Source organism: Mandrillus leucophaeus, unplaced genomic scaffold (genome assembly GCF_000951045.1).
Source record: "Mandrillus leucophaeus isolate KB7577 unplaced genomic scaffold, Mleu.le_1.0 Scaffold454, whole genome shotgun sequence".
NCBI lineage: Eukaryota > Metazoa > Chordata > Mammalia > Primates > Cercopithecidae > Mandrillus > Mandrillus leucophaeus.
This window is the reverse complement of record NW_012104854.1, coordinates 1760285-1786974: the sequence shown is the minus strand read 5'-3', so window position 1 is coordinate 1786974 and position 26690 is coordinate 1760285. Positions and strand designations below refer to the sequence as shown.

At 37.9% G+C, this 26690-nt stretch overlaps 1 protein-coding gene and 1 pseudogene across 2 annotated transcripts in view; both read right to left on the bottom strand.

The window, feature by feature from the left end:
- The window catches only part of IFT74 (intraflagellar transport 74), a 121780-nt gene extending 95315 nt beyond the window's left edge, over positions 1 to 26465 (bottom strand). For both annotated transcript variants that reach the window (XM_011994370.1, XM_011994371.1), the window contains exons 1-7: positions 26324 to 26465; positions 11632 to 11767; positions 9656 to 9704; positions 5670 to 5768; positions 5478 to 5538; positions 2549 to 2608; positions 481 to 542 (exon numbers count right to left, since the gene is read on the bottom strand). In XM_011994370.1, the coding sequence (XP_011849760.1) occupies positions 481 to 542; positions 2549 to 2608; positions 5478 to 5538; positions 5670 to 5768; positions 9656 to 9704; positions 11632 to 11767; positions 26324 to 26443 (587 nt within the window). In that variant the 5' untranslated portion in view covers positions 26444 to 26465. The remainder of the gene's footprint in view (positions 1 to 480; positions 543 to 2548; positions 2609 to 5477; positions 5539 to 5669; positions 5769 to 9655; positions 9705 to 11631; positions 11768 to 26323) is intronic.
- On the bottom strand, positions 23673 to 24752 carry LOC105549727 (annotated as a pseudogene).
- Positions 26466 to 26690: the final 225 nt, after the last annotated feature.

Here is a 26690-nt window from a genome sequence, read left to right as displayed (position 1 = left end):
AGTCTTTAGTCAGGTTATATATAAAGATACACATATAATCTATATATATGATGTAGATTGTTAATATAACTATTAAATATCAATGCTAAAGAAATAATGTAAATAGCTTCCTAATGAACAATGTGTCTTTCAGTAGATTGGGGCTGACACACCGCAATTCAAATTAGTTAAAAGCCTAGGTTAAAACTAAAAATAGTAGATATAAAGATGTTCTTATCCATCATAAGTTTTCAGCTCCTAGCAGCATAAATCCTATTTATGTAAGTTATTTAGTAATATTCTTTATACAGAATTTAGCTATTTAATGGTATATGAAGATAACAGATGCATAAGCAACAAAATTTTTGTTGTAAATATTTTTAAATGAAAAAGGCAACAGGGAAATTGTTAGAAAAATTTACAACGAAATAACTGAATCACAATTTAAACTACCTAATAAAGCTCACTTATGAATCTGATTTTTAAATTAGCTATACTTACGCTTGTCTTTCAGTAAATATGACATCCATACTTTGTGTTTCTCGATCATTTTGAGCTTTAAGCTGGATAAACAGTTAACACATAAGTTAGTAATAAATAAATACTAAACCAAATTTTTTCTTTGTAGGTTATTTTGGTTACGAACTAAATGAGAAAATATTATAATCATCCCAGTGCCACATTACAAAGTTTAAGAAAAAAAAATAGTTATTGTCTCATTTAACAAACAATACCAGATTTTTAAAAAGTCTTAAGAAGCATTGTAATCTCATACCAAAAATATTCATTGTACTTCAGTGGTCTGTCAAATTCAACGTGAATTCAATTTATGTAAACAGCATTTAAAGCAGGTATTGAATGTTCAATAAATATTTGATTAGTAATATGTTAAATTTAGAACCACCACAAGTTTTATTCCTGAACCATTCAGGATCTGAGTATAGCTAATTAACTACCTGTGCATACCCAGCCTAGAAAATGGATCCCCCATCCCAAACAACCAACAAAACACATAAGGTTTTTACTTTTTATATCTGGCATTGAAATTCTTTTTTTTTTTGAGATGGAATCTTGCTCTGTCACCCAAGCTGGAATGCAGTGGCATGATCTCAGCACACTACAACCTCCACCTCCCGGGTTCAAGCGGGTCTCCTGCCTCAGCCTCCTGAGTAGCTGGGATTACAGGCGCGCGTCACCACACCCGGCTAATTTTTATATTTTTAGTAAAGACGAGGTTTCACTATGTTGGCCAGGCTGGTCTCGAACTTCGGACCTAGTGATCCTCCTGCCTCTACCTCCCAAAGTGCTGGGATTACAGGCATGAGCCACCACACCCAGCTGAAATACAATTCTTAATTAGAGAATTCTCCTGTGTTCTAAAGGTAAAAGTAACTAAATTATCATAGTTTTAGAACCCCAAATTTAGAAGAGTCATTTTATAAATCCTATGTCTTCATAGAATAGTCTTTATTCACGTAAATAAATTACAAATCATATAAATCATAAATTGTATGTTATTTTCATCCAAATGCTTATATTCAAAATAAGCTAGCTATCAACATATTTTATTGTTTTCTACCAAGTAATCTAAGAACACTGAACACAAATTTGTTTTTGTTTTATTTTAGATTCAGGGGTACATGTGCAGATTTGTTACATGGATATATTATATAACGGTAAGGTTTGGGCTTCTAGTGAACCCATCACCCAAATAATGAACACTGTAACCGCTAGGTAATTTTTCCACCCTTATTGCCCTCCTACCATCCCCCTTTTTGGAGTCCCCAGTGATATGTCCATGTTAAATACAAATTCTCATTTACCAATCAAAAATTAATATTATGTCTGGATTCATATCTATTCATTTTTATCCACTGGTGACAAAAACTATGTAAAGTTATCATTTGTCACACTGAGTATTAATCAACATTTGTGCATAAACTAAGCCAGAAATATTGTAAACTAATATATATAAGGAAATGCAGATGGCACTCCCTAACTAATGTTGCATGTGACACCAGTTCAAACACAGTAGACAGTTACTACACATCCACTTAGGGGCCGGGCGCAGTGTCTCATGCCTGTAATCCCAGCAATTTGGGAGGCCAAGGCGGGTGGATCATGAGGTCAGGAGACCGAGACCATCCTGGCTAACATGGTGAAACTCCATCTCTACTAAAAATACCAAAATTAGCCGGGTGTGGTGGCAGGCGCCTGTAGTCCCAGCTACTTGGGAGGCTGAGGTAGGAGAATGGCGTGAACCTGGGAGGCGGAGCTTGCAGTGAGCCAAGATCGTGCCACTGCACTCCAGCCTGGGCAACAGACTTAGACTCTGTCTCAAGGAAAAAAAAAAAGAAAAATCCACTTAGGAAAGCCAACCAACAGCAAGAAAATTTAAAAGAGCAACTAAGGGAGCTCAATGAATACATAATAGCGATATTTACAATTAGAGTAATATTCATCTCTATAGCACTTAAGGTTTTATCAAACTTTCTCTAGATATAAATGTTTTGCTTTGTAGGATATGACTTACACAGATCAATTTGCTTATATTTATAAATTTTCTTACCATATTGTAATCATTCATTACTTCTTCCATTTCAGTGTTGGTATTAAGTTTATCTACCAACTAAAAACAAAAATACAAACAAACAAACACCATTCTGTTAGTCTTTACACATGTTCTCTATAATTAATAATATAGGTATTCAGTCTTACAAATAATGAGTAGTAACTTAAGTATTAATACTTTTAAATATGTTCTGTTTTAAGATAAATATTGAGCTAAGTAAGCATGTATTATGTACCTTGCCAATAAACAAACTACATTTTTAACATGGATAAATGAGCAGTAATAAACTACTCTTTCTGCAAATTATACCTTGTAGACCCCTTTGCCTGCTCTGAAAAGATGGCTGAGCTTATAAATAAGGGTCTGGAAAAGACAAAAGTTTTGGAAAGATCTATCACTCTCTCTTCCCCTGCCAATGCCCCCAAGGAGAGAGAAGTGTTAGCAGATTTACAAATTTACACTAGCAAAAATGTAAAAAGATGTTCTTTATCATGTAATAATTTTAAAAAATCAACAGGGCTTGCACAGATAGAACAGTAGTAAGCCTACTTCAAAAAATTAGGCAAGGATATCAGTTGCCAACATAGGGTATTTACCTAGTATCAAACACTATTCCATATATATTAACTCACTTAATTTTTACAGTTACTCTGTGAAGTAGATATGATTGTACACATTTAACAGAAAAACAAAACTAGGAAGTGATACAGCCAGAATGTGAACAGAAGGTCTACTAAAAACAAACTACTTGGGTATAATGTATATCACATTTTTCACTTATAAGTGCTAATAAGACCTAGCATTTATTGAGTGCTAACTATATGTCAGATACCCAGCTAACTGCTCTGTATCAGATATTAGCTCATTAAATCTATAAATAGCATATTTTACACACTAGTATTTCTATATGAATATGTCTAATTTGTTCCAGCATAACTAAAACTCCCTTTCATCTAATGTCATTTCATACCTTATAAAAACGATTTTTCTCGGCCCGGCATGGTGGCTCACGCCTGTAATCCCAGCACTTTGGGAGGCCAAGGGGGGCAGATCACGAGGTCAGGAGTTTGAGACCAGCCTGGCCAACACGGTGAAACCCCATCTCTACTAAAAATACAAAAATTAGCTGGGCGCCTGTAATCCCAGCTACTCGGGAGCGTGGCTGTAATCCCAGCTACTTGGGAGGCTGAGGCAGGAGAACCATTTGAACCCAGGAGGCGGAGGTTACAGTGAACTGAGATCACGCCACTGCACTCCAGCCTGAGCAACAGACCGAGACTCCGTCTCAAAAAAAAAAACAACAAAAGAAAAGCAACTATTTTTCTCATATTTAAAACAGAACATCATTTACTAAAGAAAATCCAACTGAATAATGGGCTCCACAAAATGTCTGTGATGAATTGTATAGTCCAGCAAATTTAAGAATTACAAGAGGGCTGGGTTCAATGGCTCATGCTTATAATCCCAGCACTTTGGGAAGCTGAAGCAGGAGGGTCACTTGAGCCCAGCAGTTCGAGATCATCCTGAGCAACATAGCAAGACCTCATCTCTCCAAAAAATATAAAAATTAGCCAGGCATGGTGGCATGCACCTGTAGTCCCAGCTACTTGGGAGGCTGATGCAGGAAGATCACTTGTGCCCAGGAGTTCGAGGCTGTAGTGAACTACAATCATGCTACTGCACTTCAGCCAGGGCAACAGAGCAAGACCCTATCTCTAAAAAAATTTAAAAATAAAAATAGTCCAGGTACAATGACTTAAGCCTGTAATCCCAACACTCTGGGAGACCAAGGCAGGCAGATAGATCACTTGAGCCCAGGAGTTTGAGACGAGTATGGGCAACATGGCCAAACCTCATTTCAATAAAAAATACAAAAAAATTAGCCTGGTGTGTTGGCATGTGCCTGCAGTCCCAGCTGTTTGGGAGGCTGAGGTGGGAGAATCAATTGAACTCAGAAAGTCTAGGCTGCAGCGAGCCATGATTGAGCCACTGCATTCCAGCTCAGGCGACAAAGCAAGACTGTCTCAAAAAAAAAGCCCAAAAAACAAAACAAAACAAAAAACAAACAAAACCCATCACCACCACTAATAATAACAACAAAAACAAAACTAAAAAGTTATACTACAATCAGCAAAATTTTTTGATAAGCACAAGGTAACAATATCAAGTAGGTATATCATAACTTATCCTAACCATTATGATAGAATGTTTATTTCTTGTAACACTATTTCTTAATAAGTGAGATAAAAATTTGTCTTTTTCATTAAATCCAGACACCACTGCTGCTAAAGCAACTAAAAAGTTAGAAAAAAGAAAATTCTGACACTAGAAATTTCCATGGGGCCAATATTACCCAAGGATTGAGCAGTTGTCAATACTGCCAGAGGGACTGTTTCTTCTGAAAGTCCACAGGTAGAAGCACCTTTGGTAGAACTATATTTATGTTATATACTCTATTTTGACAGAATGTACACAATATTTCAAGTAAAACATAGAGATGGTGGCAATTTGTATGTTAAATAATTAAATTTAAAAATTTTCAAGATGACAACACTCAATAAAAGTTTAACTTTTCAGCTTTTTGAGGAATCGCCACACTGCTTTCACAGTGGTTGAACTAATTTACACTCTCACCAACAGTTTATAAGCATTTCCTTTTCTCTGCAACTTCATCAGCATGTGTTATTTTTGACTTTTTAGTCATAGCCATTCTGACTGACATGAGACGGTATCTCATTACTCTTTTGATCTGCATTTCCCTAATGATCAGTGATGATGAGTTTCTTTTCATATGCTTGTTGGCTGTATGTTTATCTTCTTTCAAAAAGTATCTGTGCATGCCCTTTGCCTACTAAAGTATTTTTAAAGCAGTAGTAAAAACTAATGAAAATATTAACAGTAAATTCTCTTGGAAAAGAAAAAATACCATGTTGTAGTCTGCTAGTTGTCCTTGAAACTCTTTTATTTCAACAGCTAAAGTCTCAGCCCTGCAAGCATAAAATAAATATTCATAAATATATACATAAGAAAATAAACATTACAAACAGTATGGATAGCTACAAATTTAGTATTGTTTAAGTACAAAACACTGAATGAATACTACATACTTATTACTCACCTCTTTTCATACGACAAATATACTGAATTCTCTTGATTGTACATTTCTATTTCCTTCTGAAGTTTACTAACTTCTGTTGTAAGTTCACTTATTTTACTTCTATTAGAAAAGAAATAAAAAGGTTGGCAATACTTTCAATCCAGAAAACTCTAGGTAAGCAAAATTTAAACTTTTCAGTAATATGTAACAATAATATAAATAGTTTTGTGAAATTCACTAAAAGAATACCAAAAGTTTAGGTGGCTTATTTCATTAAGAATGAGGTATATCCCAGCTGGGTGTGGTGGCTCACGCCTGTAATCCCAGCACTTTGGGAGGCCAAGGTAGGCGGATCACTTGAGGTCAGGAGTTCGAGACAAGCCTAGCCAACATGGTGAAACCCCATCTCTACTCAAAATACAAAATTTAGCTGAGTGTGGTGGCACATGCCTGTAGTCCCAGCTACTAGGGAGGCTGAGGCAGGAGAATAGCTTAAACCTGGGAGGTGGAGACTGCAGTGAGCCGAGATCGTGCCACTGCACTCCAGCCTGGGAGACAGAGCGAGACTCTGTCTCAAAAAAAAAAAAAAAAAAGGAGGTATATCCCATTCTATTCTACTCAACTGATGAGAAACTGACATAGATTCATTAAGAAAGATGAAATAGAACCAGAATGAAAGCCTGGTCAAACTAGTACATGCCATAGGCAGATGTAGGTGCTTAACTGTCATCATCACAGCTGCTGCTACCCTCTAGAGCACAGTTTATCAACGGTAGCACTAATGACATTCTGGGTCGGTGATTAGTACTTCGTGTTGAGAGCAATCTTGTACACTGTACGATGTTTACCAGCATCCTGGATCTGAACATCAGTAGCACTTCCTCCAACCTCATTCGTGACAACCAGAAACATGTATAGAAATTGCCAAATGTTCCCTGGGGGCAAAATCACCACCAGTTGAGAACCACTGCTCTACAGCCAATTACACAAATAGCTAGAACTATTCTTTGATGTGGAGGCACAAATCCTGGGGTAGAAAGGCAATGCAATCATTAGGAATAACTATATTTCCTTTCCTTCCTTTGATTAAAAAGTGGCTGAATATCAGAGATACTAAACAACTGATGGCCTTATTATCTTTCTAACTTCTCTTAGCTTTGAGAACAGATGGGGAAAAACCATACTTTTCTTTATTGCCTTCTAGGAGTTTGAGACTCAAAAGGATCCAGGTACTGAGAAATAAAAGAAAACAGGGCTTTCAGAGCATGATGGGAGGATGGATTAAACAAAAGAGAAATAAAAGAGAAAGAAGATACAAATAATATGCCAAGAAGAAAATAAGGTAAAACGGGAAGATGGAGATAGGACAGTAGAACAAGTAACTGGAAAAATAGTAAGATTAAGAAAAAGTCATTGATTTAGAGATGCATCCCCAGAGACATACCCAGAGACATATAACAAAAGTTTATGAGGCCGAGTGCGGCGGCTCACACCTGTAATCCCAGAACTTTGAAAGGTGTAGGTGGCCAGGCTCAGGTGTGGTGGCCGGCGCCTGTAGTCCCAGCTACTTGGGAGCCTGAGGCAGGAGAATGAGCCAAGATCGTGCCACTGCACTCCAGCCTGGGCGACAGAACGAGACTCCATCTCAAAAAAAAAAAAAAAAAAAAGCAAGGCATAGGCAGGTGGATTACCCGAGGTCAGGAGTTCAAGACTAGCCTGGCCAAAATGGTGAAACACCCATCTCTACTAAAAACACAAAAATTAGGCCAGGTGCAGTGCTCATGCCTGTAATCCCAGCACTCTGGGCAGCCGAGGTGGGCGGATCACCTGAGGCTGGGAGTTCGAGACCAGCCTGACCAACATGGAGAAACCCCATCTCTACTAAAAATACAAAATTAGCTGGGCATGGTGGCGCACACCTGTAATGCCAGCTACTCGGGAGGCTGAGGCAGGAGAATCACTTAAACCCCGGAGTCAGAGGTTGCGGTGACCAGAGATCATGCCATTGCACTCCAGCCTGGGCAACAAGAGCAAAACTCTGTCTCAAAAAAAAAAAAAATTAGCCAAGTGTGGTGGCAGGCACCTGTAATCCCAGCTACTCGCAGATTACAGGCACGAGGCTGAGGCAGGAGAATCACTTGAATCCAGGGGGCAGAAGTTGCAGTGAGGTGAGATCCCATCATTGCACTCCAGCCTGGTGACAAAAGCAAAACTCCATCTCAAAAAAAAAAAAAAAAAAAAAAATTGCTACCATAAGCAGACAGTGTCTTATGAACTGATTTTATTGGTATATGCTGATAAAAAAAAAAAAAAAAAAAAAAAAAGCTTACAAATTAATTAAAATTAGGCCATATTCGTAGCAACTGACCAAATATATACTTACGTAAGACTCTGCACTGATTAACGTAACATAAATAAGTATACACATTTTTCCTTTCTTATTAGATGTAGTTGGTAACATTTTAATGATATGAGTAACACATTTCAGATTAATTACTGAAAAAAACATAAAAGATTATTCTTGGCCAGGCGCGGTGGCTCATGCCTATAATTTCAGCTCTTTGGGAGGCCGAGGCAGGTGGATCACCTGAGGTCAGGAGTTCAAGACCAGCCTGGCCAATATGGTGAAACCCCATCTCTACTAAAAAATACAAAAGTTAGCCAGGCATGGTGGTGCATGCCTGTAGTCTCAGCTACTCAGGAGGCTGAAGCAGGAGAATAGCTTAAACCTGGAAGGCAGAGGTTGCAGTGAGCTGAGATCACACCACTGCACTCCAGTCTGGGTGACAGAGTGAGACTCCGTCTCAAAAAAAAAAGAAAAAGAAAAAGAAAAAAAAATTACTCTTGGATATCATCAGATGAAAAAAGTGAACTTTAAAAATGCTACAAGAGGTCAGGCACAGTGGCTCATGCCTGTAATCCCAGCACTTCAGAAGGACGAGATGGGTAGATCATTTGAGGTCAGGAGTCTGAGACCAGCCTGGCTGACATGGTGAAACGCCACCTCTACTAAAAACACACACAAAAAATTAGGTGGGTGTGGTCACACACGCCTGTAACTGCAGCTACTCGGGAAGCTGAGGCAGGAGAATTGCTTAAACCCAGGAGACAGAGGTTGCAGTTGAGCCAAGATAACGCCACTGCACTCCAGTCTGAGTCACAGGGCAAGACTCTGTCTCAAGAAAAAAAAAAAAAAATACTATGAGGCCAGGTGTGGTGGTAGTTCATGCCTATAATCCCAGCACTTTGGGAAGCCAAGGCAGGAGGATCACTTGAACCCAGGAGTTCAAGGTTGCAGTGAGCTGTGATCATGCCACTGCACTCCAGCCTGGGCAACAGAGTGGGGCTCTGTCTCTAAAATATAAACAAAATAAAATAAGTATGCTATGGTTTGAATGTTTGTGTCTCTCTGAAATTCATATCAAAATTTAATCTCTAATGCAATAGTATTAAGAGGTAGGGACTTTAGGAAGTTGAAATCAGGCCATGACAGCTCTGCCCTCATGGATGGGATCAGTGCCTTATAAAAGGGTTGAAGGAAACTAGCTAGGTATCTTTTGCCCTTCCACTCTTCTGCCATGAGGACACCTTGATGGCACCATCTTTGAGAAACAGATGCCCACCAAACATTGAAGCTGCTGGTACCTTGCTCTTGGACTTCCACGTCTCCAAAACAGTAAGAAATAAATTCCTGTTAGTTACCCAATCTCAGGTATTTTATTATAGCAGCACAAACAAACTGAGAGAAAATATAGCTCACGTACACACGCAAATTCATAAAATTATAAATCTCAGGCTAATTATACTATCACATTTATTTTACAGCCTAGCCAAATTAACCAGAAATTGCTAGAATACCAAATAATTATTAGAAATCAATAGACACCTAATAAATCCTAACAAGTGCCATAGCTAAAACTTCATATTAAAGTTACATACTCTATTTTGACAGAAGGTACACAATATTTCGAGTAAAACATATGGATGAAAAGACATGTTTAACATACCTAAGAAGCCCAAGATAATAAGATTTGTCTAAAATTTGCCTCTGGGGACCTAAAAAAAATGTTTTAAGTGTTAGTGTTCAGTTTGAAATGCCACCAAAATAGCAAATCCAAAGCACAATCAGAATTACACTCCACAATTCTCAAGACAGTCTTCATGAATGCTCCAATGAATCAAGAAGAATCACTGAATCTGAAAAGAGAATTAGTATCTTAGAATCATGACATAAAGGAAGCTTCAATTAAAACTACGAAGATGGGACTAGAGGTGGGGCTGTTAAGACAGTAGACTCTACAGAACAGGCCAATGGAATGAAAATTGAGTCTAAGGGAATCTAGAACAGAGCTGTCCAAAGTAACTTTCTGCAGTGACAGAAATATTCTAAATTAAAACTGTCCAATAAAGTGGACAGCGAGACTGCAGAGCACTTAAAATTTGGCTGGTGCTACTGGGGAACTAATTTAAATTTCTGACTACTGGCTGTCATACTGGACATTGCAGACATTCCTCAGTATGAGAAAGTGACTATTATTTTTTATCATTTGTCTCAGAGACTTTTGTAATAATGGTCTTACATTTCAGTAGAACTAAGAAAGTATTCTTGGTTAAATGTCTCAAACCTGGTAAGAGATGAAGTACCCTGCAAAGTATGAGAGGTAAAACTAGGTGTATTAACTGTAAGGTCTACGCTGAGAAGTAAAGGTAATATCTTATTACACTGGGAAATGGGGCACTAGAGGAGGTAAGAATGAAAGTCACAGTAGATAGTTGTGTGGAGTGGTAATGTTCCGAATTCTCTCATAAAAGGCTTTGAAGTATACTGGTAGAAACTAACAATCCTAAATTATATCGGTTCTGTTCTGAAGGATAAATTAATACAGAAATAAACATTTGATAAATTTACTGCAGAATTTTAATATGTTTCTACCCTTGATGTTTTAAAATAATATTAAACATATAAATATTTTTGTGCATCCACTTTCAAAAGGCTAATTAAATGACTACGTAATTTTGAAATATTTTTTCATGGTACTGATAATCATTAAGCAAACATTTCTAAATAATCAATTCATTTTTAATATTTAGTGATTTAAATGTTATTAGAATGTAGACGAAAAAACTTAAGTCTCTTGAAAGGGATGATATACTATATTATAGAAAGTAGCATGTATGATATGTTATAATTAATTTTGTACTAGCAGCATATCTTCATTCCTGATAAATCATCTGTCAAAAATATAGAAAACAAACTCTGAAACAGCTCATCACAGGCTACTGACCACTGTCTATGACAAAAAGAAAAAAAAAATAAGGAGTTTACCATATTTTGGTTTATATATACCACAGTTCTAAATTTTAAACTATAATATATAATGTATTATTATGCTTCTCTAAAGACATATGCAGAAGCATGAGAGATTTAATATAAATCTATGTGTTAGCCTCATTTCCTTACGTAAGTACTAGAACAGATAGTAATCATCAGAAAAAAAATTTCTTGATCCACTTCTCATAAATACACAAGTATTTTAAGTGTCATTTTAATACAGAAACTATCCAAACTATTTCAGAGTATTTTATAGTACTAAAAATCTAATTTTCAATCCTGAACTTTTCTCCAAGATTATTTCAAAGTTCTTCAAGTTGTACTACAGCTGCATGTCAGAAAAATGAAGACTGAAAGAGCTCATATCTGTATATAGCTTTCTAATTCAAACTGTATTTTCATATTCATTCTGTTGTTTAACTCTCACAATAATTTTGTGATTCAAAGAATAACAATTATATGCCATAATTCTGACTACATGCCATAATTGCATGTAATAATTCTTACATGCTATAATCCTGATTTAATAAAATGGCACTGTAATACTTACTGTTCAAAATTACTCAACTTTTACAATTTTTTAATTGTTCACAATTATTTATTTCTTACAAAACACAGGCCCAAGTGTGATACTTATCTTAAAATAGGTACCTTTCATCCCAGTTTTCATTCCAGTCAAACCTTGTTGTGTTACAGGGCGATCGGCAACTTTGATTTGAGAAGACAGAACTCCACCAGTCCCTGTGGGACCACCACGAGAACCTGGTCTTGCTGTCCCAGGTGGCATCTAAATGACAAACAAGATTTCATTTTTAGTAAACTGGAGAAAACACTGTACTCGTAAAACTGCAAAGACAATTTTTTTAAAAACCAAAATTCTACTTGATTTGTAAAAATTTCCTTATTTTTTAAATGTCTGAATTATTAAATACTGTTGTTCAATTTATTAACATATTTCTTTAACATTTAACATTCTGTGACTATTTAAAAATACATTTCATGAAAATTTTAAATTCTATATGTAGACATTATTTATAATACCTCAAGACTGGAAAGGAGCTAAATGTCTACAGTAGAAAATGGTTAAATAAGTTGCACCACATAAAAAGGGCAGTTTAAGTTGGGTGTGGTGGCTCACGCCTGTAATCCAAGCATTTTGGGAGGCCAAGGCAGGTGGATCACGTGAGGTCAGGAGTTCAAAACCAGCCTGGCCAACATGGCAAAACCCCATTGCTACTAAAAATACAAAAGTTATCCAGGTGTGGTGGCACACGTCTGTAATCCCAGCTACTTGAGAGGCTGAGCCATGAGAATCGCTTGAATCTGGGAGGTCGAGGCTGCAGTGAGCCGAGATCATGCCACTGCACTCTAGCTTGGGCAACAGAGTGAGACTCAGTCTCAAAATAAGTAAATAAAATAAAAATTAAAAGGCAGTTTACAAGATAGTATTTATAACTCCATTTTTGTTTGTTTTAGAGACAAGGGCTCACTATGTTACTCAGCCTGGTCTTGAATTACTGGCCTAAAAAGATCCTCCTGCCTCAGCTCTCCAAGTAGCTGGGATTACAGGTGTGAGTCACTGTGCCTAGTTCACAACTCTAGTTTTTTAAAACAAAAAAAAGGCTGGAAGTTTGGGCATGGTGGCATGTACCAACAGCCTCAGCTACTTGGTAGTCTGAGATGAGAGGATTGTTTAAAACCCAGGAGTTCGACGCCAGCCTGAAGAACACAAAGAGACCGTCTTTTTAAAAAAATAAAGAATAAAGACAAAAATAAAAAATTTTTAAAACTATATGAAAAGATAGTAATGATGATGATCTATAATTATATTACAGTTGATTTTTATTTTCTCCTTTATATAATTTGGCATTTTCAGCCTTATTACAATGAGTATATATTACCTTTAAAAATCAGGAAAAAATAAGAAACCTTTAATCTTGTAAAAACAAATGGATATAAATGCATCCTAAGATGACCATGTAAGTACTAAAGGGCTTACATTATTAAACAAGCATTCATGTTATTACTCAACGTGATTCTCTACTTCAGGTATGAAAAATCCAACATAACATTATATGACCTCAGGAAAGGCCAAAAGACTTCCTTTATGTCAGTTCATGTAATACATACAGGCATGAGAAGATATAAAAGACGTGAGATATGGCAAGGTTTCTCTTCAAACAGCCTGCTGAGCTACTTATTCTCTAATTCCAAGTACCTCCTGCCTTTCTTCTCTTTTGTCCTTCTTTCTGATTTTCCTACATGCCCAGGCATGCCACAGCCCCAGCTCACATTCCTTTCCTTATTTGAGAAAAGATTGGCTCTCTAGTCCTCTGTAGATGACCCCTTCCTCCTCTCCCCTCTCTCCCATCACGCACCCACCTTATCTAAGAAAGTTTAAATGTTTAGCCAATCGGGTCTAGTTTAGATTGTGCAGTCCGATCCCACCCAATGGGGAAAGGACACGGGGGCAGGAGTACCATTAGTAATAAAAGCTTCTACTCTCCTTTCTTTAGTGTGCTCTCGTGACAACCAGCCCCATGAGAAGCACCCTACCGCGCAGAAGTAAATTTGCTTTGCTGAGAAATCCTTTGTTTGAGTGCTCGTCTTTCTTTACAACTTCAAATTTTATTTCTAACAATTCTGGGGGCTTGTCTGGGATTCCCATTCTCCTTCAAGAAGGCGTCTTCAGTCACCCCACCCAGGAGAAGACGTGTTCTACCATCCCGTTGCAGTGGCCTCAGGGACAGGAGATTGAGATCCACCCATTCTGATGAACAAATCCAAGCTCTCAGCAACGGGGAAAGGAGAGGCTTACAATAGCGTGGCGACCAAGTAACCCCGTGCACAGACCAACGTGAAAAACGGTGCAAGAGCAACAAAGTATTTCCTTGGTGGTCAGGGTACCTTGGAGGTTAAAAGTGTGTGTAGATGATGTTAACACTACTGCTGTGTGGATTGAGTGGGTCCTATCTGCAGTTCCGTGGTCACCTCATATGGCTTAGGGCGGATCCTGCCATTTCCCAAGAGGAGAGCGGCCAGAGTAGACAAAGCGAAAGAAGGGTGCAAGGAGCCTCCAACAGGTGGGGCTAAAGGATAGGCAAGAAATTTCTAATACTAGGGATTGAGCCTTAACAATGCCTCTGGAAATTGACAAGCAAGAAAATCTCTAATATGAGGGACTGAGCCTCAGAGCCTCAGTGAGCTTCTGAAAGGAGGGAGGGTGAGAAATCACTAGTAGGAGAGGTTGAGCACCCCCAACAGAAGCTCCGGGGAAAGGCCTATTTGAGTTAGACACCATCCCAAACCTCTGAGATGGGAAATGTTTCAAGTAAGAAAGGAAAAGTAAAGAGCCAAGCGAGTGATGAATTTCCTCCTGATAGTCCCTTGGGACTTATGTTAAACTATTGGAAAGGTAATGAAAGAACTAAACATAAAAGAAAGCAGCAAATGATAAAATATTGTTGTTTTATTTGGACTCGAGGGCCCATCCTCAAACCCTCAGTTTTCAAGCCAAAATTTGGTTCCAGTGAAGAGTGGATTTGTCAGCTCTTAATCGAACATGTTAATGACAAAAGCCCTGTCTCCCAAAAGGAAACAGACTATGCTCTTTGTTGGAGGCAAGAACCTGTCCTCCTCTACCCTTTAAAAACCAGAAGTAATAAGCCAGAAACCAACTCCTCTAACAGAGAAAGAGTCCCTGTTCCTAAACAACCCACACCCACCAACACATGGGATCCTCTGGATCATCTTCCTCTGCTCAGTGCCCCTGACCCTCCCCCTCAGGCAGCTGCTGCCGCCTCAGGTCCCATTCCAGATCCTTCCCCTGCTCATGTTATTCCTCCTCCTTATAACCCTAACTCTTAGGAATTATCATCCCATGAGCCTGTCCCCTTCCAGCCTATTAAGTACCCCTCCCTGAAAGGACTTTGACGTGAGAGAGAACAGTGTAAATTTCTAAATTTAATTTCCCATTTCCCTCCACACCTAAGGAGTCAGCCCCGACTCTCTTCCCCTTAAAAGAGGTGCCACAAGGAGGGGGAGCCATTGGATTTGTAAATATTCCCTTGACCAGTTCAGAGGTGCGAAGTTTGAAAAAAGAGCTTCAGTTGCTGTTGGATGACCTTTATGGGGTGGCTGATCAAGTTGATCAATTCTTAGGACCTCAGTTATATACCTGGGTTAAGTTAATGTCCATCCGAGGCATCCTCTTTTTGGAGGAGAAAAGAAGCATAACTGTAGGGCTGCTAAGGCAATTTGGAAAAGTGAACACTCTCCTGGTCAAAATGTCCCTACTGCGGACCAAAAATTTCCCACCCAAGACCTCAGGTGGGACAATAATAATGCAGCTCACCAGGAAAACATGCAAGATCTAGGGAAATGAAAATAAAAGGAATTGGGGAATCAATACTCCGAACTCAAAACCTCTCTAAAGCATTTGATATACAACAACAACAAAAAAGATGAGGGGCCTATAAAATCCTTAGACAGGCTAAAGGAGCAAACGAAACAGTATACAGGCCTAAATTTGGAAGATCCCCTTGGGCAGGGAATGTTTAAGCTCCATTTTATCACCAAGAATTGACCAGATATTTCAAAAAAGTTACAAAAATTAGAAAATTGGGAAGACTGACCGCTAAGTAAACTTCTTAGGAAAGCTCAAAAAGTGTATGTAAGGAGAGACAAAGAAAAGCAAAAACAAAGAGCAAAACTTATGCTATCCACCTTTCAACTGGTGGCTCCAAACCCATACACTTCTAAACAAGGCTTCCAGGGGGCCAAGAACTATAAAAGGTCCAAACTCCCGTGCAAAGGAACCAAGCCTTCAATTAGAGGACATGGGCCTTCATTTCCTAGGCCCTCTAAAGAGTGTAGGGGAGCAAAGTCAAAGAATCCCAGAATTGAAAGGGAGGAAGGACAAGATACATGTTACAAATGTGGAAGAACAGGCCACTTCAAGAGAAAATGTCCTAAATTAAAAAGGGAAAAAGAAGTCCTTCCACCTAAATTAAAAAGGGAAAAAGAAGAGTAGGGGAGTCAGGGGCTCTGTCTCGTTTACTTTGAGTCCCACCAGGAGCTCTTGATAAATTTCGAGGTGGGACCTAAATGTGAACTTATCACCTTTTTAATCGATTCCGGAGTGTCTCACTCCTCTGTCTCACTCCATCTAATCTTGCTGGCTTTTCAGAAGAACTTTAAGTCTCTGGGGTAAAAGGAGAAGGATTTAAGGCCAAAATCTTAGAAAATACAAAAGCCAAATATCAAGATCGATTAACTCATATTCAATTTTTGTTGATCCCTGCGGTGGTAACTAATCTATTAGAAAAAGACTTAATGCTAAAATTAGGCATAGGCCTTCAAGTTGGCCCTAAGGGATTCCTCACCTCATTAAATCTACTCACCACCATGGATGAAAAATACATTCATCCTGATATCTGGTCAAGAGAAGGGAATCGAGAAAAACTTCGAGTTCCCCCAATACACATCAAACTAAAAACTCCTGGGGAAATAGTAGGAGAAAGCAATACCCCACTCCCTTCGAAGGCAGGATAGGGTTAAAGCCTGTAATTGAGAGTCTCATTAAAGATGGACTCCTTAAACCCTGTACGTCTCCCTATAATACCCCAGTCCTGCCTGTCAAGAAATCAGACAGGTCAAACTGATTGGTACAAGACCTCAGAGCTATTAACTAGATAGTCCAGACCACTCAACCCATTGTCCCCAACCCTTACACCGTTCTCAGCCAAATTCCTTATGATCATCAGTGAGTAATAGATTTGAAGGATGCTTTCTGGGCATGCCCCTTGGCTGAGGATAGCCGAGACATATTTGCTTCTGAGTGAGAAGATCCCCATTCAGGGCGAAAACAACAATATCGATGGACAGTCTTACTCCAAGGGTTTACAGACTCCCCTAACCTCTTTGGTCAAATTCTAGAATGAGTATTGGAAAAGTTGTTGTCCCAAAGCAAATATGCCTGCTTCAGTATGTGGATGATAGTCTCATATCTGGTGAAGATATAAAAAAAAGTGGGTGACTTCTCTACACATATTCTTAACCACCAACAGTTTGAGGGATTACGGGTCTCAAAAGTGAAGCTTCAATATACAGTTAAATATTTTAGCCAACTAATAAGTGCAGGTAAGCAAAAATAGGGCCGAAATGGGTTGAGTGAATTGTGTCCTTACCCCTGCCTCAAACTAAGCAAGAACTAAAAAAAATTTTAGGATTAATTGGATATTGTCATTTATGGATTGACTCATACTCACTAAAAAGTAAACTTTTATATGAAAAACTTACCCAGTGGAAGCCTGACTGTCTCTTGTGGACTTCTGCTAAAATCCATCAGATTAAAGAGCTGAAAGAGATGCTCATAATTGCCCCTGTTCTAGCCCTGCCTTCCCTAGAAAAGCCATTTCACCTTTTTGTTAACGTGAATAATGGGTTAGCTTTAGGAGTGCTTACCCAAGAGCACAGAGGCAACCGGCAGCCCATGGCCTTCCTGTCAAAAGTTTTAGACCCAGTTACCTGTGGATGGCCTCAATGCATCCAGTCAAATGCAGCTAGAGCAGTACAGGTTGAAGAAAGTAAAAAGTTAACCTTTGGAGGAAAATTGACAGTAAGCACGCCCCACCAAGTTAGAACTATCTTAAACCAAAAAAAAAGAGAGGCATATTGTTAGAATGTCTAAAGTCAATGTGAAGGAAAGAATTTTAAAATTAGTAAAATTATCTAGTCACCTATAAAGACAATCCTATCAGAATAAAAGCAGACCTTTCAGTGGAAAATTAAAAAATAAAAAAATTAAAAAGAGAATCGGATGTCATTTTCGAAGTGCTAAGAAAAAAACCAAAACCAAAACCAAAAACAAAAAGTCAGCCACAAATTTTACATCCTGACAGAATAAGATTCATAAATGAAGGAGAAATAAAGTATCTGCAAGACAAGCAAACACTGAGGGAATGTGTCACCACTAGGCCAGTCCTACAGTAAATGCTCAAAGGGGTCTTCAACATAAAAATTAAAGATGGATATACAGTATCACAAAAACACATAAAAATATTAAACTCACAGTTCTTATAAAACAATCACAAAGGAGGAGGACAAAATAATCAAATGCCAACGTGAAAGAATTTCATCAAAACATAAAGATACAAAGACAGAGAAAAAGAAACAAATAAATAATTTATACAACTTAAAAACAACTAACAAAATAAGAGGAAGAAAGCTTCATATATCATTATTAACTGTGAATGTAATGTAAATGAACTGAATTATTCAATTAAAAGATACATATTAGCAGAAGATTTTAAAATAGCAACAACAACATAATCCAACTATATCCTGCCTATGAGAAACATATCTAGTCCTAAAAGACACACATAGGCTAAAAATAAAAGAGTGGGAAAAGGTATTTCACACTATCAAAAGCAAGCAGGAGTAGTTATACATACATAAGATTAAAAAGACTTCAAATCTAAACAAGAAGATCATTATATAATGATAAAGGAATCAATTCAGCAAGAGATACAACAATCCTAAATATATATGTATCTTCTCTGACCATAATGGAATAAAACTACAAATTGATAACAAGAGGAATTTTGAAAACTATACCAACAAATAGAAATATGTTCCTGAATGACCAGTGGGTCAAAGAGATTAAAAAGGAAATTTGTTTAAACTCTTGAAACAAATTACAATGGAAATACAACATATCCAAAACTTACGAGATATGGCAAAAGCTGTACTAAGAGGAAAGTTTATACCTTTAAATGCCTACATTAAAAAAGTAGAAAAACTTAAAATAAACCACCTAATAATGCATATTAAAAAATCAGATAAGCATGAGCAAACCAAACATAAAATTCATATCAGAAATTAATAAAGATCACAGTAGAAATAAATGAAACTGAAACAAAAAAATATAAAAGATCAACGAAATACAAAGTCAGTGTTTTGAAAAGATAAACAAAATCAACAAACTCTTAGCCAGGCTAACTAATGAAAAAAAGAGGGAAGACTCAAATATAATCAGAAATGAAAAAAAAAAAAAGACATTACAACTGATAACACAGAAACTCAAAGAATCATTAGAGGCCACTATGAGCAACTATATGCAATAAGTTGGAAAATCTGGAAGAAATGAACAAATGACTAAACACATACAACCAACAGAGACTGAAATTCAAAACCTGAACAGACCAGTAACAAATAATGAGATCCAAGCCATAATAAAAAGTCTCCCGGCTGGGTGTGGTGGCTCACGCCTGTAATCCCAGCACTTTGGGAGTCCAAGGTGGGTGGATCACGAGGTCAGGAGTTCAAGACCAGCCTGACCAACATGGTGAAACCCCATCTCTACTAAAAATACAAAAATTAGCTGGGTGTGGTGGCGCACGCCTGTAATCCCAGCTACTCAGGAGAATAGCCTGAACCCAGGAGGCGGAGGTTGCAGTGAGCAGAGATCACATCACTGTGCTCCAGCTTGGGCGACAGTGAGATTCTGTCTCAAAAAAATTTTTAAAAAGTCTCCCAGCAAAGAAAAGCTCAGGACCTGATGGCTTCACTGCTGAGTTCCACCAAACATTTTAAAAAGGACTAATACCAATCCTACTAAAACTATTCTGAAAAATAGATGAGAAAATACTTTCAAACTCATTCTACGAGACCAGTATTACCCTGATTTAAAAAAAAAAACAGACAAGACATATGAAGAAAAAAGAAAACTAGAGGCCAATATCCCTGATGAACATTGATGCAAAAATCCTCAACAAAGTACCAGCAAACTGAATTAAACAACACATTAAAAAGATCATTTGTCGTGACCAACTGGTATGTAAAGATAGTTTACATCTATCTTTGTAAAGATAGGTATGTAAAGATAGGTATGTAAAGATAGTTCAATATATGCAAATCAATCAATGTGATAGATCATATCCTCGGACTGAAGGACAAAAACCTTCCATTGATATTGTAAAAGTATTTGATGACATTTAACATCTCCTGATGATAAAAATCCTCAAAAAACCAGGTATACAAGGAACATATCTAAATACAATAAAAGCTATATATGACAGATCCACAGTTAATATCCTATGGAATGAGGAAAAACTGAAAGCCTTTCCTCTAAGATCTAGAACACAACAAGGATGCCCACTTTCACCACTGTTATTCAACATAGTACTGGAATTCTTGGCTAGAGCAATCAGACAATAAAAAGAAATAAAGGGCATCCAAACTGGAAAGGAAGAAGTCAAATTAACTCTGTGTGCAGATGATATGATCTTATATTTGGAAAAATCTGAAGACTCCACCAAAAAAACTATTCAAACTGATAAATAGTAAATTCAGTAAAATTCAGAAAAATTGCAGGATACAAAAATCAACAGCATTTCTATATACTAACAGTGAACAATATGAAAAAAAAAATCAAGAAGGTAGTCCCATTTACAATAGCTACAAATAAAATAAAACACATAGGAATTAACCCAAGAAGTGAAAGATCTCTACAATGAAAACTATAAAACACTGATGCAAGGAACTGAAAAGAACACCAAAAAATAGAAAGATATTCCATGTTCATGGAATGGAAGAATCAATATTGTCAAAATATCCAAAATACTCAAAATATCCAAAATTAATCTACAAATTCAATGCAATCCTTGTAAAAATATCAATGACATTCTCCTCAAAAATAGAAAGAAAAAAAAAAAGGCCAGGCACGGTGGCTCATGCCTGATATCCCAGCACTTTGGGAGGCCAAGGCGGGCAGATCACGAGGTCAGGAGATCGAGACCATCCTGGCTAACATGGTGAAACCCTGTCTCTACTAAAAATAAAAAAAAATTAGCCAGGCGTGATGGTGGGCGCCTGTAGTCCCAGTTACTCCGGAGGCTGAGGCAGGAGAATGGCTTGAACCTGGAAGGCGGAGCTTGCAGTGAGCCGAGACTGCACCACTGCACTTGAGCCTCGATGACAGAGCAAGACTCTGTCTCAGAAACAAACACACAAACAAAAAAAGCCTAAAATTTATATAGAATCAAAGAAGACTAGGACAGCCAAACCCATTCTGAATTTAAAAAAAAAAAAAAAAAGCATACTGGCATAAAAACAGAATAGAGAACTCAGAAATAAATCCATATACCTACCGGAACATATTTTTGACAAAGATGCAAGGAACATACACTGAGGAAATGCCAATTTCTTCAATAAATGGTACGGGAGAACTGGATCTCCACAGGCAAAAGAATGAAACTAGAACCATATCTCTCACCATATATAAGAATCAAATCAAAATGGATTAAAGACTTAAATTAAAACCTCAAACTATGAAACTACTAAAAGAAAACATGGGGGAAATTATCCAGAACATTAGTCTAAGAAAAGATTTTTTTGAGTAATATCACACAAGCAAAGGAAACCAAAGCAAAAATAAACAAATAGAATCACATCAAGTTAAAAAACACCTGCACAGCAAAGGAAACAATCAACAAAGTGAAGGGACAACCAACAGAATAGGAGAAAATATATGAAAACTATCCATCTGACAAGAAATTAATAAACAGAATACATAAGGAACTCAACTTACTAGCAAAAAAATCTAATAATACAATTAAAAAATGGGCAAAACGTCTGAATAGACAACTTCTCAAAAGAAGATACACAAACGTCAAACAGGTATATGAAAAGGTGCTCAACATCACTGATCATCAGAGAAATACAAATCAAAACTACAATGAGATATTATCTCACCCCAGTTAAAATGACTTTTTTCCAAAAGAAAGGCAATAGCAAATGCTGACAAATATATAGAGAAAAGGGACCCTTTGTACAGTGTTGGTAGGAATGTAAGTTAGTATAACCACTATGGAGAACAGTATGGAAGTTCTTCAAAAAGTAAACATAGATCTATCATATGATCCAGCAATCCCACTGCAAAAGGAAAGAAATCACTATTTCAAAAAGATACCTGCATTCCTATGTTTATCACACAACTTTTCCACAACAGCAAATATATGAAAAAAAAACCTAAGTGTCCATCAACGGAGATGGAGGGCTACGTAAAGAAAATGTGGTCGCACACACACACATACACACACACACACATATACACACACATATATATATACACACACATACTATGAAACACTACTCGGCCATAATAAAGAATGAAATCATGTCTTTTTCAACAATATGGATGGAACCAGAGGCCATGATCCTAAGTGAAACAACCCAGAAAGAGAAAGTCAAATACCGCATGTTGTCACTTACAAGTGGGAGTTAAACAATGGGTACATATGGACATACAGAGTGAGACAATAGACTCTGAAGATTACAAAAGATGGGTGGGAGGAAGGTGAGGGATGCAAAACTACCTACTTGGTACAGTGTTCACTATTCAGGTGATGGGTACACTAAAAGCCCACACTTCACCATTACACAATATATGCATGTAAGACATCTGCATAAATATATACAAATTTTAAAAATTTTACAAATAAATAGATAAAGTGCCTGGCAAATAGTAGGTGGCCAATAAATGTCAGATTCTTTTTATAAATATTTAATTATCAATTTTTACTGGAATAAAAGAAAAAGATACCCTTACTATCCTATGTATGAAGATTTTAGAAAAATTATGTCGGTCTAAGTTGATGACGATGTCCTAACATTATTACCTGAAACTCTAGAAAAAAATCTGAAAACTTTAGGAAAATCTGACTTTAACAAAATCATTCCCTCCAAAAATGCTGCTTTTCTTACGAGTTAACCACAGGACCTATCATTATCTGTAGTTTGCAGTTAGCCTACTGTAGGAGCTTGACTATTGGCCCTCTGCAAGTTCTCAGTTAGTTGAAATTACCTGTGTGAACATCAGATAAATTTGTGGACATTTCTGTCTATTCATTTATTTTCATTTCATTTCTATGTATGTATAAATGTATGTTTCTATGTTAAATTGATACAACACTGCTTTTAAACTTTCGTTAAAGTATATTATTTTCTGAAATATCTTGAAAGTAGTTTGTAATGACTATCTAATAGCCTATTATAGGGATATACATATCATTATTTGTTTAAGATTCACCTGTTGTAAGGTCTTTTAGGTTGTTTCCCAATTTTTTTTTAAATTATTTATTCAGATTTAATTTCTCTTGCATTCTCAAAGAAGCCAAGGAAATTCAGGTATGCATATCTGTTTGATTTTACAGAATAGACTGAGGTATAAGGCAAGAATTAACTATCTTTTAATGTCTTGAGTTCTTTATCTCATGTGTGTTATTGCTAATTCGCTCACAATTTTAAGCAAATACTTTTCCCACTGCTGTAATTAAGTCACAATTCACAAAATGGAATGGATTTCCCAATCTGAATAAAAAACAAGACTTTTACTCCTAAACTATATAAATACACTATGTGTGACTACTGCAATTCACAAACTTGGATGCTGAAGTTCATTCAACCATCTGTTAAAAGGAACATTTGAACAATTCCAATAGGAAACAAAGATAAATCTCCAAGTCATCCAATACAACAGAAACCCAAAACTGAGAATGCTGACTGCTCTCTTCAAAGAGTGAAGAATGGGCCTCATGTCACACAAGGCAGTGGAAGCTAATGGATGGGGCCCTGGAAGGTGCATTGGCCCAGACCCCTCCCACTGGCCCTGGCGCAACGCGTGCTCGGGCTCACTCTTCCCCGTCTCTCAAAGCCCATTCATGCAGGGGTGAGTAGGAAAAGTGAGGTCCTCCACTGATTTTTAGCATATGGTACAGGACTTTCACATGGCTGGTTTCAACGAGGGCCCTTGGACCCCACAGGAACTCGTAGCATGCAGGATCACTGCTGGGCATCTGCCAGTACTCCAGGTAGTTTTCTTGCACAAAATCTTGGGTGAGCAGCTTCCTGGGATCCGTGAAGATACTGTGCTCCCTCCCCTCAAACACCTCCAACACACTCAGCTCCTCCCAGATTTTCTCCTCAGGGGCGCAGTCGCCCTCTTTTGTGATGGCCAGGAGGATTATCAGAAGGCCTGTCTTGGGCATGATCTGATTGTCACCCAGCAGGCCATCGTAGGAGAGGCCCAGGCAGGTGACAAAGATGTACAAGTGGCCAATTGGGTCCACTTCCATCAGCTCGATGCCAAAGACCAGCTGCAAGGAATCAGAGGCTTTGCTGAAGATCACAGGAAAGAAGAACTGGCAATTTCTCATGACACTCTCCAGCATTTCTGCCTTTGTGACTGGCTCCCTGGCTCAATACTTAAGGAGCAGAAAATGAACCAACTCAGCCACTTTCCTACTGAGTGCTGCTTGGAAGCTGGACTCCAGGTCAGAAAAGGCGCTTGGCCCCTCCTCTTCTTGGTTGCTGGAGTCCTCATCAGATTGGCTCCAGAGAGTGTAGCTGATGGTAGTGGGAAGGGTGGAGGACTCTGGGGAGGACCCAGTGACTCAGCAGCAGGCACCTCCCCCCGGGTGACTTCCACTACAGTAGAAGAGGAGGAGGGAGTCTCCTGCTCCTCAGTAGCAGAAGCCTGCGCACCCACCAGGCCCAGGGCCTCTCCTCGGGCTTCAAGGCGTTCTTCAGGCTTGTAGTGTTGACTCCTCTGCTCAAGAGGCATGCTGACTCTGGTCAGGGCAGCAGGCGGGAGTGTGGGCAGGAGCTGGGCAATGGAAACCCACAGGCAGATCTTCTCCTTCCGTGCTCCTCCGGGGGCCTCTGGTCCTCCTTGTCAGCCTGTCCCCTCAGAACCTTGCCTCCTCACCAAGCCTAGGCCTGCTTCCCTCCACCAACATCAGGCCGTTGCCTGTTTCCCAATTTTTACATTATAATGATAATGAAAATGTAATAATTATCTTTACAGGATATCCTGCTTAGAATATCAACTTATAAACTTCATCTAACTTTTCCTCATATGCTGTGTTTCTCTTATTGATTCACTATTTATGACACACTCTCCTATATTAAATTCTTTAACATTCACTAGAGTTTATTTCCAGGTACTGTGGCAATCAGAATATTGTTTCACTCATTGTCTATAATATATTTTACGTTAGAGTATTGTACTTTTTCTTATTTTTGTATTATTCTAGATGAGTTTTATAATAGTTTTATAATATTACCCCAGCCTCAAAAGAAATGTCATGAAATTTTGATTGGACATAAGGCTTGTAGTCTTAATACAGAAAGAGCACTTAAAAATTAGCAGAGTTGGTCGGGCACGGTGGCTCACGCCTGTAATCCTAGCACTTTGGGAGGCCAAGGTGGAAGGATCACAAGATTAGAAGATCAAGACCATCCTGACTAACACGGTGAAACACCGTCTCTACTAAAAATACAAAAAATTAGCCAGGTGTGGTGGCAGGTGCCCATAGTCCCAGCTACTTGGGAGGCTGAGGCAGGAGGATGGCGTGAACCCAGGAGGTAGAACTTAAAGTGAGCCGAGATCATGCCACTGCACTCCAGCCTGGGTGACAGAGCAAGACTCTTGTCTCAAAAAAGAAGTAAAGTTTACTTTTTGAGATTCTGATCCTATATATGGTATATATATTATAAATGTTTTTACCAGGTGTCATTTCTCTTTTAATTTTTATGGTGTTTTATTTTTTGTAAATTCAGATATATAATAAAAATGCTTTCCTTTTCAGTACTTGTTATTTCTGTCATTTTTAGAAAAGCCTAGTCCATATCAAGTGTATACAAAATACTTGCCAGCATTTTCCTCTACTACATTTATAGTTTCATTTTTGAAATACCAAGTTTCTAAACTATGTAGAATTCTGACAAAAGGTATAAGAGAGGATTAAAAATACTATCAAACAAATGGTTTAATAATTATTGGAATGTTCTATTGAATGCTCCATGTTTTGGCAACTAATCTGAAACACCACATTAATCATTAAATTCTTATATGCTTGATTCTATTTCTGGTCTATTCATTTCATTTTATTCTGGCCCCAATACACTATTCAACTAAAATTATTGCAGCTTTAAATTGAGTATCTGCAGGAGCAGGCATCTTCTTCCCAGAGTGTCTTTCAAACATTCTTCCACATTTACATTTCCAGATGCTTTCCAAAAAAAAACCCAAACATGTTTAATAATATGCTTATGAAATAAAGAAACAACAAAGTAGAATCTCTTATTACAGAGGGGATTTCCAACTTCTACCACAATATATGCACAAGCATTCAACAGATTTTTTGGGGTGGAAAGAGTCAAAAACTCACAAACTGGGGTGCAGTGGCATGATCTTAGTTCACTGAAGCCCCAGTCTCCTGGACTCAAGTGGTCCTCCCACCTTGGCCTCCCAAAGTAAATAGATTTGTTTCAAACTTACTGCAGTTGCCACTCGAATATTTCCTGATAGGGGTCGTATCCCAGAAGGAGGCCTTCCTGTTAATCCAACTCCACCTCTTGAAACAGGGCGAGCTGCTGAAGATTTGTGATTGCTGGCCATTGTTTCTTTACTTTAATCACTGTTTGGAAGCAATAAACAGTTCAATCCTTTGATGTCTTCTCTAGCAAGACAATAACGACCCATCATACACTTACATTTAATTCACAATTGTTTTTGCAAGCTGCCATTCTGTGTACCACTACAAGGTTAACTTTGTTCAAATTTGACATTGTGCTCCATTTAGAACTATGAGATTGTTTCTTGCAACATTCCTTCCTCATCTTTCTATTATCTTACCAAAATGCAA